General features: G+C 40.5%; 1 protein-coding gene across 5 annotated transcripts in view; it reads left to right on the forward strand.

Moving 5' to 3' along the window:
* acsl6 (acyl-CoA synthetase long chain family member 6) overlaps positions 1-17,210 on the forward strand; it is a 45,819-nt gene that overhangs the window by 8,329 nt on the left and 20,280 nt on the right. For 4 of the 5 annotated variants that reach the window (XM_037119815.1, XM_037119814.1, XM_037119813.1 and 1 more), the window contains 3 exons: positions 10,873-11,093; positions 12,774-12,888; positions 15,538-15,602. In XM_037119815.1, the coding sequence (XP_036975710.1) occupies positions 10,890-11,093; positions 12,774-12,888; positions 15,538-15,602 (384 nt within the window). In that variant the 5' untranslated portion in view covers positions 10,873-10,889. Of the gene's footprint in view, positions 1-9,640; positions 9,786-10,872; positions 11,094-12,773; positions 12,889-15,537; positions 15,603-17,210 lie in introns of those variants that run through there. The other variant, XM_037119816.1, reaches the window with a different exon arrangement.

Here is a 17,210-nt window from a genome sequence, read left to right on the forward strand (position 1 = left end):
AACTCCCTCCCTTCCTTCCTCTGTGGCGTGTATCTGGTTTTTATTTTATGAATGATGACTGCAATAACCTGTTGTGCTGCATCTCAGCTCGGGAGGGGAAATGGCTGTTGAATTTTTCGTGTGCACAGGGTGTAACGGCGTCTGTGCAATTGTGCCTCGGTGGCGGCGACAGGAGGAAGTTGTGGGTTCACTCCTCGAGGGTGGTCTCGAGTCGAGGAACGGCAGACAGCGATAAGGATGAGTGGTTAAAGAGAGCGAGAGATTAGGTTCTGCTGTGCAAAGATGATTAAGCACCGGTGGTTAAAATAGCAAAAAAGAAAGATGTGACGCAAGTTCAAAAAACTGCATTTAAACAAGAGGAGAAAGCCGAGTGGGATGTCTTTAAATAGAGTGCAGTAGTGAGGTTACTACTGGTCATCCGTCTCTGTGCTAATAGGCTGTAATCTCCCCACGCTGGACTCTAATCATTGGTGACGGCCCTCAGATGGGCTGATGGGGTGGGACTTAAGGATGGGGAAGGCTTGCGTTTCCTCCGCATTAAGCCTCAGAGGTCACAGGAAGTCTAACAGGCCCATTCACAAGCCTTCATCCCTGTTAGCTTGCGGTGCTCATGCTGCACCAAACCGGATTCCTCAAGAACGATGAGACAGAAGTAGTGCAGCAGCCTCTGTGCAGCAGTTCAAAATCAATATTTTGACAATTTTTAATTTAAATGGATTGACCGGTGTGTTTCACGAGCGACTATTCAGAGACACTTTAGATGCCATTTGTGGTAATTTAACATGCACAATCAGTCAAATGTCCTTCTGTTCCAAAAATGCTGCCACTTGTGGGACACAATAAGCTTTTTATGGCAGTGGAGACAGCTGGAAATGTTCTTCTTTTGCTCCTTGAGTTTCACCAACTCAATAGCTGCAGGGAAATCAAACCCTTTGGTAGAATTTTACACATCAGTGTATCTCAGTGCATGCTCAGCCTTTTGTGTGAGCTCAGACATTGTTTTCCTACCCCAAGCCGGTTTAGACTTCGGAGGTGATACTCACAGCTCTAAAGATTTCACTTGCTCGTTCTGATACATTTTATAGCATTAAAGAAAAAAATAACCCTAGGCTGTAGGATTCGGACATCCTGTGTCCGAAGTTTATTTTTTTTTAATCCAGCTGTTCATGCACGGCATGTGCTCTAAATGTTTTGTAATAGATATGACACAGTTTGAATTATGTTCCCTCAGCTCCGTGTGTGACTGTGCACATCTGTCAGCCTCTCTGGCTGAGTGTTTGTCTGCGGATGGTCCCACAGAGCCAGACATCGACTGATGTGGCATCAACATTTTTTCGCCAGTCTTGATTGCATTTCATTTCGTCTGTTTGCTGTCTAGACAAAATTCACGTCAGATTGGCATTTTAATGACAGACATATGACAGATGGTGTAGATGAATATCCTAAATACACTCCAGGAAACGGTCAACAAAAAGCATGTTGGAAGCTGAAGTGTCAGTCAGAAGCAGCCCAGTTACCCACTGTACTTTTCTGCAAACCACAGCTATGTTGCAACTTCAGTCCAGTTTTCAATTTCATGTTGTGACAATGCAGCGCTTAAGTCACAAAAACACTTGGTCAATGTTGTCACGTTTACAAATGTTGAAACTCTCCGGCCCTGTATCACAAATATTGCAGGGCTTTAACAAGGTTAAATAAAAGCTAGTGAGAAGACCCTATTCCTCTCTCTGTCTTTTGTCAAGTGAAGAGAGAAAAATCTGTATCTGTAAATGAATGGAGAATCTGAAGTCAAGGGACAAGACTTCTGTATCGGAAACATTTTGGTTTCCATTTGTAGTCCTGGTAGCAGCATTGACTAAACATGTTTGATAATCCGTGTGAAGAGCAACAGAGTATCACTGGCTGAAGTGTAAATTCATCTGATGATGAAGCTTTAGGGACTGTTGCCGGGCAGACAGTCTGCAGTCTCACAGTTTAAATCATAATCTCTGTCCCGGCTGATATACTAAAAAGCCCCAGATGCAAACAGGAAGTTTGGAGCGCACAAGAAATAGACCAGAGTCCGACAATGAAACATAGATGGCAATAATAAAGTAGTATTAATGGTTTATTGTATAATAATTTAGCTTTTTATTACTATTTTTTTTATTAGTTTACAGATATCAGTTTATACAGATTAGCTACCATGAGTGTAAATAGTAACCGGCACAGAGAAGAGGTAGTCATGGCCCAGATAACCGCTGGCTACACCAGAACATTAACACTGCTCCTGGAGGCGTCGTCAGGTGATAGCTGATGGGTTCTGAGATTTTACCACAAACCTTTATAAATACTAATATTGTTGATAGCTAGATTACATTTACAGACTTAGGTCTTTTGTTCCCATCTTCCCGTAAGTGTACGAGAGAGATAGTGTTTCAGAAAACATTCTCTGTGCTAAATCCTGTCAAATTGTTATCAACAAACTCAACCATTTGCAGGATCTCTTGTAACTTACCACTGATGACTGTCAAGTTCAATGAAGTCGCAATGAAAGACATACGACATGTAAGATGTGATAACACGCAAACGTTGATTAATTGATTTAATGTTAGTTTGTTTCCTGTCGATCATTTCAGCTCCCCGACCTTGAATAACAATCAGACGTAGACCTTTGTGAAACGAGAAGATTTCAGCTGCGAGACACACCAGCAGCACTTCGTCCCCCGAGCCGGGCATCAAACCTACCTGCGCATTCATTTGTTGTTCGTCATCTAAATGCTCAAGCTGTAAACGCACCAGATTTTCATGGCATGATGTGCTCTTGATTTCACAAATTAGACTCCGAGGTCGTTGAGTTCACATGCTGATAAAGGTCATTGTTGTTGCTGATGGGGATGCTGCCGACCTGCTGCGCTTCTGTCACACCAGCTGCAGCAACAATCTTTGTAGACGGCAACAGGGACGGACTTAAAAACCTCAATGTGTACATTTATGTGTGTGTGTGTGTGTGTGTCGCTGGGGTTTTTTCTTTAGGTTACTACAGGACAGGACAGAGAGTTGGACACCAAACAGAGCTGTAGGCTGTAGTGAAGAGAAGGTTGACGCAGCTGAGCAAATGACCCTGTTTATTCAGAATCTAATATGCGGTCTGATTTTTAACTGTGAGATCCGTTTTGGAGTGAGACATTTGGCTTGTCAAGCACACGATCAGATATGAGGTTTTGAATCATACTGGAGCGACTGAAAGTGTGTTCTCGGTGTCAAATTAAATCGGCGCTAAATTTCCGCAGCTGCTTCCACAGACGTGGTCTGCAGAGGACTGAGGGGTTGTACACGTCCTCCTTCAATGGGACGGCGTACTGAGTATTCACCTCAGAGTCACCTTGAGTGAAGGCAACACTGGCTGTCGTGCAAATTAGGGAAAAGGAAGATCGCGTTTCTTGGACGAGTCAGGCATCATGGCGTTTTCATCCGCCCCTGAGATAGGACAGAGTCGAGGGGTAATTGATTCATAAGACCTTTTCGCTGCCTCCCACACAGCACCCAGTCTGACATCACCTTTTCTCCTAACTCCACCAATTTTCCACATTAAAATGTGTTTACAGGTCTTGAGGAGGACGACTGCATGATGTGAAAAAAACATTATAAATTGATTCCTTGCTCTTGCTTCTGATAACTTGCTGCCAGTGTAGGCACCAGGTTTGAAAAAGGAGGAAGAATGCATGGAATAAGAAAGGTGACATGTCTGGTTCTGCTGTACTAACTTTTAAAATCTGTCTGTAAGTGCCAACAGCCATAATGCAACTAAACCACCGAGTTGACATCACGGGAGGCAATTTCAGATTACATGCAGCTTGTCTGGAGCAGCAAAATGAGTTATACTGCTTTTTCACATCATGCAGCAGTAGTCCTCAAGACCTGTAAAGACTTCAGTGTGTAAAATTGGTGGAGCTTCCCTTTAAGGAGAAACATTTTCAGTCTGAGTCAGTCATCAGAGGTTAGCATTACATTTACAATCAGGTCAGATGTGTTGTAACTTTCATGTTATAAGAAACCTGACAGTTTTGTCTTTTTCTCTAATGTCAGTCGAACAGAAAAATGCAGCCGAGAACAGAACAGAGAGAGAGAGAAAAAAAGAGATGCAAGACGGAAAGTTTGATGTTTGCATCTCTCCTGGAGGCCAATTAAGTGTCTGGCAGGCTGTGAGTCTCCTGCTGCTCTCGGGCCATTCCGTGGCAGGGAGATGTGGCGCGCTAGCATGCCTGCACTGTAGCATTCAGTGGGTCGTTTAACCCTGCGGGCTCCATGTGAGAGCCTGTTTCTGCACAAACAGGTGCCAGGAGTGTGGTGTTCAATCATGAGTCAGCAGATGGGAATTATTTCCAGTTGTTCTAGATGATACAAAATGCGATGTATCATCTTGTTATATCATAATACATACATACATACATACATACATACATACATACATACATACATACAAACATACATACATACACACATATATATATATATATATATATATATATATATATATATATATATATATATATATAAACGACCATGAACCTAAATCTTCATGGAAATCTTCGAAAAAAAGATTTAGGTTCATGGTCGTTTATATATATATATATATATATATATATATATATAAACGACCAAGAACCTAAATCTTTTTTTCTCCCACAAGGTTGTGTGAAGACAAACCCAGCCTCCTCTATTCCAGCTATCTGCTCATTGGTGTTAGTAGGTTATGAAGTCTGTCTATATTTAGAGCTGGTTGAGTGCCGTTTCCCCTACTTTGCCTCCATTTTCAAACACCAACTCATCCACTGTGTCTCTGTCATCCCTGCAGCCAGGCCACATTAGCCATTGAAGGCAACACAAAGGCACATGCAGCGATTTCCGTTGTATATGTGTGTCATCTTCAGAGCCCACCTCTGATCACAGTGATGTGTCAGCGTCTACGGAGAGCATTTGAACTTTGAATACAAAATCAGTCAAGTGTGCCATCCGACTAAATTGTGATGAAGAAACAATAAGTATGTTATCTGTCTGTAATCTCAGTTTGGACCAGTGCTGTGGCAGTTATAGTCTGAAACAATTTGAAACTTAATAACAATAATACGTTCTATTTATAATGTCATAATAGCACAAAGATCAGCACCAAAATGTGTCTCTCCTCCAGATTTTTATCCACTGACTGTATCTGAGAAATTCAACCCAATTGTCAGAATAAACCACTGCAGAACCACAGATAAGATGAAGCTGTACATTTCTTTATGTGGCAACTTTACATTAATTTAAGGTATGTTTTCAATTTATCTCCCAGTTAGGTTTAGACACCAAAACGAAGTGGTAAAAACATGATTGGAAATGTCCTGCGGTTTCCTTTAAAACACCTGATTCTGTCGATACAAACACTGCTGCAGAAAGCAAGAAACACAACGCAGGCTCTCACTGCAGTCGCAGTTCTGACACCCTCACCTTTTGTTCCCCACCGCTGTCCCCTCCACCTATCGATGCTGGACGTATCTGTGGTTTTGCAGAGATGTTAACTACTAACATTTTATCTTGATGACTTTGCTGGGGAAACTGGAAATGTTTGGCTCAAATAGAGCCTTTTTATTTAGCCAGTTGATGTGTCTTCGTAATGAAATTTGAGAAAGAGTTTCACTTTTAATTATGGAGCATCCACTGGGCGAATCACACCCGTAATAGCTTGATAATAGCGCTTCATATTCTCAATATAATCCTGTTCAACATTTAACTCTCACAATCATTTTGGAAGTCCTCATCATCATGATTAAACACATGTATTACTGACTCTCTCTACTATTTGATTACACTTGTGAAATGAAGTCCAGGCTTCCTCCACAGTTGAAGAACGAGTCAGATTACTGTTTCTGCACCAGAGGAGGCAGACGTGGTGGCTATAACTGATGCTGTGTTTGATAGTGGGGAGGTGTGTTTGTTTTTATATGACATGGTTCAGCTTTTCATGTCCTGTTGGCACGACATGGAAATTATCTTGTCTGTGTGTGTGTGTAGTGCTGCCAGCCTGGCTGGTGCTTTGTCATCGATCGCCCCCATCAGAGCTGTTTGGATACATCATCCGTACTGCAATATGGAGCAGAACAATGTTGTAGGATATGTAGTGTAATGTGGAAAACACAGTGTATGTGGGGGAAATTTTCACTTGTGTTGTACAAGCCAATCAAGGCTGTGCATCAGCTCTGTTTTTGACTTAATTAGAATCAGGTTTACTGCCCAGCAGGTTTACAAGGAATTTCCCCTGGTGTTTTGGTGTAAAACAATAAACCCAAACCGCATAGAGCTCACAAAATATAACTTCCTAGAGAAAGCCAAATACAGACACTTTGTTCTGATCTGGTATGAAAGTCCTTGTTACTATAGCAACAAAATGGCTAAATAAAAGTTGTTTTAGAGAAGTTAAAATTCTGTTTTTGGGCAGATGTTTCCTTTATATGTGCTATGTTTGATTTGGGAAATTCGCTTGTTAGCTTTATTTCCAAGATATTGATGTTTAGATTTGTTTCAGTCCTATGTCTGCATTTTGAGTATGGTTAGCCTAGCTTAGCATACAATCAGGAGGGGGAGACAGCAAGCCTGGCTCTGTTATGAGGAATCTCATAAACACAAATTTATTAAAACCATTTTTGGGGAGACACTAATATACTGTAGAACTTCCTCAAATTGTCTGTGGGTGGCGTATTTCTAATTTTGTTTTAGGGCCCGACCATTACACAGTATTTGTGGGCCAGTACCATTAACGGTGGTAAGAAGTACAATTATTCGGATATCGATATATTGGCCAAAATACAAACATTGTGGTTATCAAACACTCCTGACAAAGAAATTTAATGGAGGCAGGGTATTTTGGAGGCTAACAGTAAACATTACTGTCTAGAATGACACTGAAACAGTACAGTTGATTAGTTCATCAGCCAAACCAAATTTTGGATTACTGTCTGGAAAACCAAAAAGTTTTAGTCAGCTGATATCACTAAACATATATACTGACACCGATTTTCTAATCAATATATCGGTCAGGCTCTACTTTGTGTAGAGTCTGGCCAGCTGTTACTTCCTGTTTATAGTCTCAATTCTAAGCTAGGCCAACCCTGTTCCAATTATGGCTCCTGTAAAATGCACACAAGACTGATATCAAACACCTCACACACAACTGTTTACAGTTTTGTGCAGTACAGGTAGCATTTTTGTGCATTGCATTCTGGGTATTTAATCACATATTTACGTATACTTTTGTAGCTGTTCATGCACCAATTTAGGTGTTTTTAATGACTTATTTCTGACACGTCGTGCCTCGCACAGATGTGTATAGATATGTTAGATTTCACTGTTCGACATCTTGTGTTGTTGATGTGGTTGTCTTGACTAGTCGCCAGGAAGCGAAGGAGCATATTTCCTTATTATTGCACTTTCAAACAATGTAGTTTTTGATACAGTAAAATGAATTACGTGATGAGATAAATCTCTCTCTCTGTGTTCTCTTTCTGCTCCCAATTTGTTCCCTCGTTTTACATTTTTTTAACCCCACCGGCTCTCAGGAAAGTTTCTCAAAGTTCTCAGTCTGCCTCCAAATACCTGAACCTGAGCCAGGTTGTGTTTTCAATTTGTCACGTCGCTTTTAACTAATTAAGTCTAACTGTCGGACAAGCTCCAGCAGCGCGCAGTGGGCCACTCTGTGTACCCAACAGGGCAGTACGTTTCATCCCAGAATTAACCTTGACATTGAAAACCGCGCCGACGTCCATACACATGCCAACGAAGAGTGTCATTTAGCTCAGAAACAGTTTCTGCTAGTTACCGTGATTTCCCAGCACTTGGACAGCTCTGATGCCTCATCAAGATTACTGGAACTGCAGAAGCAGAAAGGGACAGCAGAAAAAGAGGAAATATCCGATCAGCGCAGCAAAAAAAGAGAAGCAGAGGAGTTTTGCGGTATTCGAGAGGCAGTTCAGTTTTCAGACACATCACAGGAACCCGTCATGCTGTGTTTTTTTTTCAGTAACAGGTGATGGTTTCTATCTGAACAGAAACAAACCCGAGATAAATTAAATTAAGAGGATTTGAGCCCAAAAAGAGAAGAGTCCGTGAAAGCGGCGTCATGCAGGGAATTCACTGTAGCGCAGCCAAAGGTACTGTGCTTCTGACTCGAATCAAAGCGGTTGCTGAGCGATAGCTGTATCTGTAGATGTCGTGTCATACCGTATGACAGCGCACACTCTGACTGCGCTGCCTGATGACAGCATGATCATGCGTGTGTGTGGGAAACAATACTTCGCATGACAACATGTGAGTAATGCATGTAGATGTGTGTGCTGGTAACTTTTCAAAGGACAGTTCGCCCAAAAATGCCCTCTCGGACACAACTGAAGTAGCTGAGGATGTAAATAAACCAAAGACAAAATTGCAAAATGGCTCCATACAGCTCGTCTGACATAACTACAAGTCTCCTTTACTGATACCAATTACTAGTAAATTAACATGTAAAATAATCAGTGATGAAATGTAACTAACTACAATTTACTCAAATACTGTATTTAAGTACAATTTGAGGTACTTTACTTGAGTACCTACAATACAGCCCTTAGATTTACTAGAGTCTTTCCATTTTCTGCTATTTTATATCCCCTCTCCTATTACTGTTTTACTATTTAATAACTTTAGTGTCTAGATACTATTCAAAGTCAGATAGTTCAGTACTAATACGCTATGCAATCAGATATGTTGTGGGTGGGATATTGAGTGAGACCACTGTAGTAGTAACTACAGCCAGAGGAAGAATGATCCGTCAGAGCCAAAGTAGGGCATTTTTGATTTAAATATATTATTGGCAATCAATCACTGACACCAATAATCTAAAAAATGCTGACTATCCACCCTGATGATTGGCCTTTGTTTTGCGTTGTTTTTTTAATGGTTTTTCAGCACTGACTTCATCCAGTCTGTTACAGTCTGATTTCAGTCTAACTTTATTATATATATTTCAAATGATAATGAGAAGAAAAACAAACTTACAGATGATGCTAACTTGTTGTTATAAGCCAATTTGCATCACCTTTTTTATACAACCCATCCTGAGAGTCACAAAGTCCCTGGTCTTGTGTGTTCCTTGGTTTAAATCTGCTCTCACACACACACACACACAGCCTCCCTTTGTGTTCCCCAGAGATGTAGTGATTGTGCATCTACTTAAAATAACGCGTGAATACGGAAGTCCCATGGTCCCAGATATTTATACCTATCAGCCTCACTGCATGTTGGTGTCTGTGGCTCTGTGCATGTGGAGAGAGAGAGAGAGAGAGAGAGAGAGAGAGAGAAAGCATTAGCAGACCGGAAGTGATTCTGATTGGCTGTGAGCTGCAGCAGTGCCCCGATGCCATTCGTTGGATCAGGTGGTGCTGTCTCTGACTCATTTCCCAGGAGGGAGTGAAGGAAACCCTCCAGTCAGCGCTGCAGCCCGCCTCCCCCTCAGATAAGCGTCTCACAGTGTGTTTGTGTGTGTGTGTGTGTGTGTGTGTGTGTGTGTCTAGGGGGGTTGTATTGCGTTTCATCTACCACCTCTCATTCCTGTAGTGTAGATGAGCTATTCTGAGCCACTTTTACAGTAAGAGTAGGAATGCGGGGGAAGACCCTTCAGTCACTGTTTTTTCAGGAGCAAATGATGTGTTTAAGGTCACAGGATCCAGATGGAGGAGCATCGGGGTCGAACGCACTAATGAACAACACAACCCTCACTCAAAGTGGTTTTCAGTGTGAGTGTGAGAAATTTGCAGTAGGGTCTAGTTCTGCGTGCACGCTTGTGATAAATTTGTTCCTCTCTTCTCCTTTTTTAAGCCTTTGACATCTCGATTAGGAAATACTATGTGATGATTGCATGTGTGGGCTTTCTGCAGTGCAAAAACATGCAGGTCAGACTAAACTGTTAAACGACTGCCTGTGTGGAGGTGGATCATGTAGGTTTATATGTCATCAGCTCACAGAACTGCATACATTTAGTAAGTCATTGCGTTTTTTTAAGTTTATTTCTATTTTTTTTTATCAGAACTGGTTCACAGACCTCTGAGACATTATATAAATACTTCCCTCAGCACACCTCGTTGAACTTGATTAAGCGATGATTAGGCCCTGACACTTAAAAGCACTGATGGAAAGTGATTAGGCTACATTAACTCTAGTACCGTGCTCCCATTCAATTTCGAATTTTGGGTACTTTGGGTACTTTTCTTACCTCACTGCAGAGCTTTGAATGAATATCACAGTTATTCCATCAAATATTAATTTTAACCCTCTTCTAAGAAAATATACATTCGGAATGATGAGAAGTTGGCTTAAAAATTTTCACGTCTTGTTTCACAGATATTTTTGCCACTGTCTCAAGGTGGTATTCAGATTTCATACAGTGGATTCAGTCATAATGTTACTGCTGTACATACACAAACAACATTACTCTTTTACACTCAAATAACAATCATACCTTAAACACTGACTTAAAGTATTTTTAATTACACGCAAATTTGACATCTAACTGTATTACATAAGTTCAATGTAAAGGCTCATATTTAATGTAGTCTGTCTGCCTTGTTGAGTCAATCGTCTTTCCAACCTCTCAACATCCACTTAACTTTATATGTTTACACAAAAGATTTAGACATAAATTACAAAAGTTTGTCAATTTGTTCAATGACTCAACATGACAAAAAAGTTTGTAATACACTTTAAGTAATACATGTATAAAATAAGATGGATAATGTGCATGTATTTTAAAATACTTCAAATCAACACTGTATGCATAAATAGATGTATAATTTATAAGTCAAAAATGTCTCCTCTGTCCTGCAGAGCTGAGTTCCACTCTGATGGAGAAGATGCAGGCCCAGGAGATGATGAGCGGCCTCAGGATACCGGAGATGGAAGATCTCGGACAGTTCTTTCGCTCCCTGCCGACCTCCACACTGGTGGGCATCGGCGCTCTGACCGCCGTGCTGGCGTATTGGCTGGCCACCAGGCCCCGCCCCATCAAGCCACCCTGCAGCCTGCTGCACCAGTCTGAGGAGGTCCCGGTGAGATGGAGCACATACGCACACACACACAAATAGATAGTTGGATGCATGAATAGGAGCACAATGCTTCTCACAACCACACATCAAGTTGATAATTTGCGCCTCAGTTCTTTTTTGCCTTTCTGCCCAAATGTTTCTCTCCAAAACTTCGAAAATCCAGATGAGAGGAAGTACAAGTTAATAAAAAATCCTAACAAACTCATTCAGGTCACCTTCAATTGTTGTCACGCACTCACATAAATGAGCTTAAAGAGCAGGATGGAGTGCGTTGTGTTTTTTTTCCCCTGGGTTTTACCTGTCAGGCTACATATGCCAACGGTGGAGCTTGACTGCAACCTGACAGGAAGACGGACCGACACAACTGTGATCTCCTATGAAACGAAAATTAATGAATTGTTTTTATATTCTGATTAAGAAGACAGTAGAATTGAGAACCAATCAAAGATAAAGCAGTTAAAGATGGTTTAAAAATATTGTTACTCATAACATTAAGTGTCCTTCCTTTGTCAAAATTAGGAAATTAGATTTTAAGTAGCGTCTCTTATCACAGCAATTTGCATAAGATTTAAATCACTTTGTCAAAACTCTTATGTCCTTTAGTTGAAAAATAAATTACTTCATAGGCCGTATCCATGGTGAGCTATTTTCCTCAGACATCACGCTCAGTGAGCGAGGCTCAAATTTGATAAACTGTCATCACTTCAACACTTCCTGAATGAACAAGAACTTCAGCCTGTAATTCAAGATAAAACAACATATCTGACAGCCCACTGTCTTCCAAGACAACAGCTCAACAATGTTGGCATCTCCTCACTTTCTTGCTAACATTAGCCTTCTGTTTGCTAGTGTTACATGATATGCCAGAGAAGGAAACCAATTGTAAGATATCAACTTACACCTCTGACTACAAACTACACTTTTGACACACACACACACACAAAGGACAATACACAGCTTATCTGCAATGCATCTATACTTGCTGACATTAGTTATATAATGTCATAATCATGTTTTGTACATTTTTGTTCCCTTAAAGCATTCATCATTACCCAGAGTGTTTAGATTATTGACAGAAATGTAAAGAACAGAGCGTTGGCCGTTGCTAAACCCCGCTTTGTTTTGACTTCAGCCTTGTGTGAAGCGTGTCATTGGCGCCGTCCTAACCAAACCAAACACGGGCTCTGTTTACCGCACAAACCGACCACAGCCATCTGCCCTCTTACCGACAGGTGTGGCTGGCAGCACTCGTAGTCAGTGTGAAAGTCCTCTGAAGGGCTCTTTGTGGCTGTGAGGTTCTCTGTTTTGGTAACCTGAGAGGGTGTTTGAAGTGGTGATCTAACATCTAACACTCGCACCAGGTTCCTTAATCTTTCCTGAACATATGACTCATTTTGCAAAAAGGAATTTACCTCGACCGTTCGCCTCTTTATGAGAATGAAGTCTAATCACCCAGAATGCATCAGTGATTTTGACACCACATTTTTCAGCCTCAAAAGTGATGGATTATCATTTGGAGAACAAAGAGAGCAGTTTTATTCCTACTCTCCCTCTGGTGTTGGTATCTATTCAACACTGTTGTTATTTCATAGAGGAACTATATCTTCTTCTGTTTATATTGTTCAGAGAGGAAGTTGTGACTTACAAAGTTTCTTCGTCTCTATCTCCCTCTCTTCGCCTCAGCATGAGAGTGGGGGCCGCAGGTCCATGATGTGCGACAGCTCCAAGCTGCTGACTCATTACCATGATGATGCCAAGACCATGTACGAGGTCTTCCAGAGAGGCCTCCACATATCTGGTGGGTATGATGTGACAGATGTTCACACTCTCTCTCTCTCTCACGCTCACCGACTTTCTGCTCCCCCAGGGTGTTTATTTCGTTATTGCTTTCCTTCAACCTAAAGCAGCATGTAATATATGGATTTTCTGTCCGTGTTTAATAGGTTTAATTTATATATCTTTATGTCTACATGACGGCATATACTTTGATACATTCAATTAAGTCATTTATTTTCATGTCCTCGACAAGATAAAGAACAAAAGAACAAATTGATTTGCAAGGAGCCCAATTAAAGATCAGTACAGTTATAATGTAAATTTGATTTTGAATAGCGTTTATCAATATACGTTTACAGATATATTGTAGTCAGATCAGAAATATGAACAAAACATAGACAAAGGCAGGGGGAAGGGGTCAAATGGGGTCATGTAGCTGGAATTTCCACACACAGATTTCTTTAATGGTTATTTGCAAAATATATATAGATAGTTTCTCCATGAATAGCTGTTAGCTGATCAAAAAAGCTTTGAAGAAACACTGAAAAATACTTTTTCCACTAAGTGTAAAGGTGCATGACCGAAAAAAAAGGACTGAAAAATGGCCAATATAACAGAGCACATAGAGAGTTCTATATTCACTGTATATACTGTGTTAAATCATACACAATATAGTAAAAAAAGTCAGCATCTCATTATTTTAAACGTGATAAAACTGGTACTGAGAATGACAACTACAACTCCCATAAGTCTTTGCGACATAATTGGAGATTTCAGCAACTAGAGCTTCCATGCTGGGGCTGATTACTAACAGTACTGTCTCTGTTTTATTTTTATTGAAATGACATCATGCTCACATTTTACTGTCCAGTTCATTAGTCGATTTTGATGAGAAGATTTTCCAGTGTCAGGTTGTAACTTCCCAGGAACAGTTTTGAGGCTGCTTAAAGTATGAGCGCGCACACACACACGCACACATACACACACACGCACTATGATCCTGTTAATTTTCTCTTCGCAGACAATAACACAACCCAGCAGACAAAAATAGGACACAGTCAAACAAAGCAGTGGTCTGAACATAAAACATCCAATCATGTCCTGACTGTGGGATTTAAAATGAGGCCTCTGGTTGCCGACGGTAACAGTGTCAGGGCTCGGTAAGCGACTGACTCACGATGCAGAGAGATGCTCCTAATAGCACTCAAGCACACCTGCAGAAGTGACTCACTCACCGTTGTTCATTGTGGTTTAGACACAAACGTGACTCAGCGAAATGAATGATCAATAACTCGCTCAGGTGGAGGACATCACATGAGCTCTGCATTGTTATGGATTTTCATCGATTTAAATATCCGTGTGTGAAAATAGAAAAAAAGCCTTTAATGGAGCGTTTTAAGTTGATATGGCTGACTTCACTGTGTTTGAGCTCTTTTTCTAACTCCTGAGTGAAATATAAATGAATATGCTAATTTCATCACATGAGTGACTTATGACACTACTTTTAGTGATTCTCAACAAAATGCCAAAATAATTGACATAGAACAATTAAATAACCTAGATCATTTTAGATAAAGAATGGCTGTGGACACAGTGATGAGCAGGCAGACAAAGGATCAGAGTCTCATATGAGATACGTGAATGAATGAATATTTGAATGTAGGCTCAATCATAGGAAACACAACAGGCCTATACCTACTATAATGTAGCCTATAATGACATGACAAGACAAAAATCGCTCTTTCTTTTAGTCCACAAAACAAGGAATTCATGGGCATATGTGATTCAAGAATGTAGATTAAAGTGCACTCTGAGGACTAGGCTTCATCATCAGGCCTATGAAATACAGCTCATTTCAGTCACACAGGCAGAGAACAAAGAATTTATAGCTATATTAAACACACGCACAGCCTATAATAATATGGTTGATATGGTCATGTTGGTGTGGATGGGTTCTTAAAAAAACGCACACGTTACGTGACATAACTGTAGTGATATATAGTGATATATATATATAGTGTCTGTCTGCTGTTGGTGCAGAGCAGGTAGTGCACAGTGGGATTTTAAAGGCATTTTGCTGAAAACAGCTGCAGAAAACTACAACGAGAGAGCGATGAGAGTGAACCAAAATAGTAAAGTTTCAGGTCAGACAACAAAAAGATGACCTAATACTCAAGGTTAGATTTAGCCTCGTCACTGTGAACATTCCCTCTCACATTGTTATAAAACACTTGTGAGCAAAGCTTCTTTAAACCTGCATGGTTTGACTTTAAAATAGTGTTAAAGGTGAAAGCCCCTTTTGGTCTTAGAGATAGGCGAACTCGTGTTATTGGTCAACTGTGAGTTGTATAAGGAAAACTGACCCCATTGGTTGAAAACAATTAAGAAGGAGGGATGACACGGAAAAACTAAGTGCATAAAAAGATTGTATTTGTCATATTATGTGGTTCCATACGCTGCAGACTTCTTTGTTTTGTTGAATAAAGAATCAAGGACAAGAAGACCTCTGTCTGTACTTTTATTTCATTACCGGTAAAAAGTTCCTCCATGACGATAACATTGGGGCCTCTAACGTGTTTTTTTTTAAATGTGAAGCTGTGTCCACCTAAGAAATGTTGAGGATTCATATTGTTTTTGGCATCAATACATTGTCTCTCTGTGTGTCACACAGGTGATGGACCTTGCTTAGGCTCGCGGCTCCCTAACCAGCCTTACAAATGGATATCCTACAAAGAGGTGAGCGCCATTCAGGGGACATGTCTGATGTGCAGAGGGAGGGTGAAGTGTCGAGCATGTGAAAGCTGCCACAGACCAATGCAACGGAACGCTCGCCAGATTGTATCAATGCAGAATTTGGGTTGCTTTTAAAGAGCATTGTAAGTCATAATCTTATTTTCACAGACATCATAATTTATCTTTGTCATGGTACAATTTTGACATGTACATACACCATATAGCATTTTCTGTAAAAAGACACAAATGGCATTTCCCACATTATAGAAAGATCCAGAGTTATAAAAAAAAAGTACACGGAAGTCATACTCGAGTTAAAGATGTTGTGTTGAAATATTAATTACTACCGTGCAGGGTGGGTTACTGGAGGGCAGCACAGTTGTTGTGGAAGTTAGATTCTGAGATACCCATTGAGAAGTCAAAAACCTGTCCGGATGACGTGTTGCGTTGTGAGTTATCTATCCTGCTGCACTGGCTCGAAGATATGTCATGAATCATTGCCTCTGTGTGCTCTGACAACAACAACACACAGACAGCCTTATAACATGTGAACGGAAGGAAGAAAATCAAACAAGACAAAAACAAAGTGTGCACAAAACAGGATGAAACGAAGAAATGTCTGCAGTTTTTGCTCTAATTTGCCAAAAAAGTGACTGAACAATGAACTCATTTTCAAAATGTTTGCTGATTCTATCAAACAACTGCGTCATCTTCAGCGTCTTAATCTTCACCTTCTTCTTTGTCATCTAATTGTCTTCTTCCTTCTTCTTCTTCTTCTTCTTCTTCTTCTTCTTCTTCTTCTTCTACTTCCAAATGTATTTCTAGGGGCTTCAGTTGCTCAAATCTGAACACACCACTGCCACTTTTACGCTACACGTTGACCACACAGGCAAGGACATAGTGGATTTAAATTTTTCAAAAAAGTTTTGTCTCCCAAAAAGTATTCCATTGAGGCTTCTTCGTCATAAGTCATGAAGCGCTGACGTAAACTCTGGCAGCTCTTAAAGGAAACTTCCAACCTCCCTTGAAGCAGTTTCAGGTTCCAACAAATCCCTGAACCCGGGACGTAACCTGACATGCTTTGGAAACTCATTGTGGTGGTGGTGGCAGTTTAATTTCTTTTCAGACAAGTGCTGCAGAAATCAACAGCAAAGCTACACTTGAGGCTGTATTAAAATTGCACCACCCTCAACATTAATGAATGACTTCATGTTATTCCTTTCTGGTTGGTGGGTGGGATTTTATTCAGTAATTCCCAGGAAAACCACGTGTGTCTAGATTGGTATGTGTGGAATATTTCCACTAAACCACACATGTAAACGTTGTTTGGCAATGTTGTAAGCCGTCTATTTTCTCTGGTGTCTTTCACAATCACGGTAACTTGAGAACTGAAACTTTGGCAATGCAGCAGTTTTACAAAAAAGACAAGTCGCAAAAACCGTGACTGTTTCCAAAATTGGCTCACAGTTGAACGGGTGACCTTTGAGTGTTACTCTAATCCATAGATGAATCACGTTGGAAAATTAATATGCTACTAACAACTAACATGTGCATTTCCCTTTTTTCCCAAGTTATTACCAGGAGATAAAACAAAGACTAACAAGCATTCCT

The sequence above is a fragment of the Acanthopagrus latus genome, chromosome 13 (genome assembly GCF_904848185.1).
Source record: "Acanthopagrus latus isolate v.2019 chromosome 13, fAcaLat1.1, whole genome shotgun sequence".
Classification (NCBI taxonomy): Eukaryota; Metazoa; Chordata; class Actinopteri; order Spariformes; family Sparidae; genus Acanthopagrus; species Acanthopagrus latus.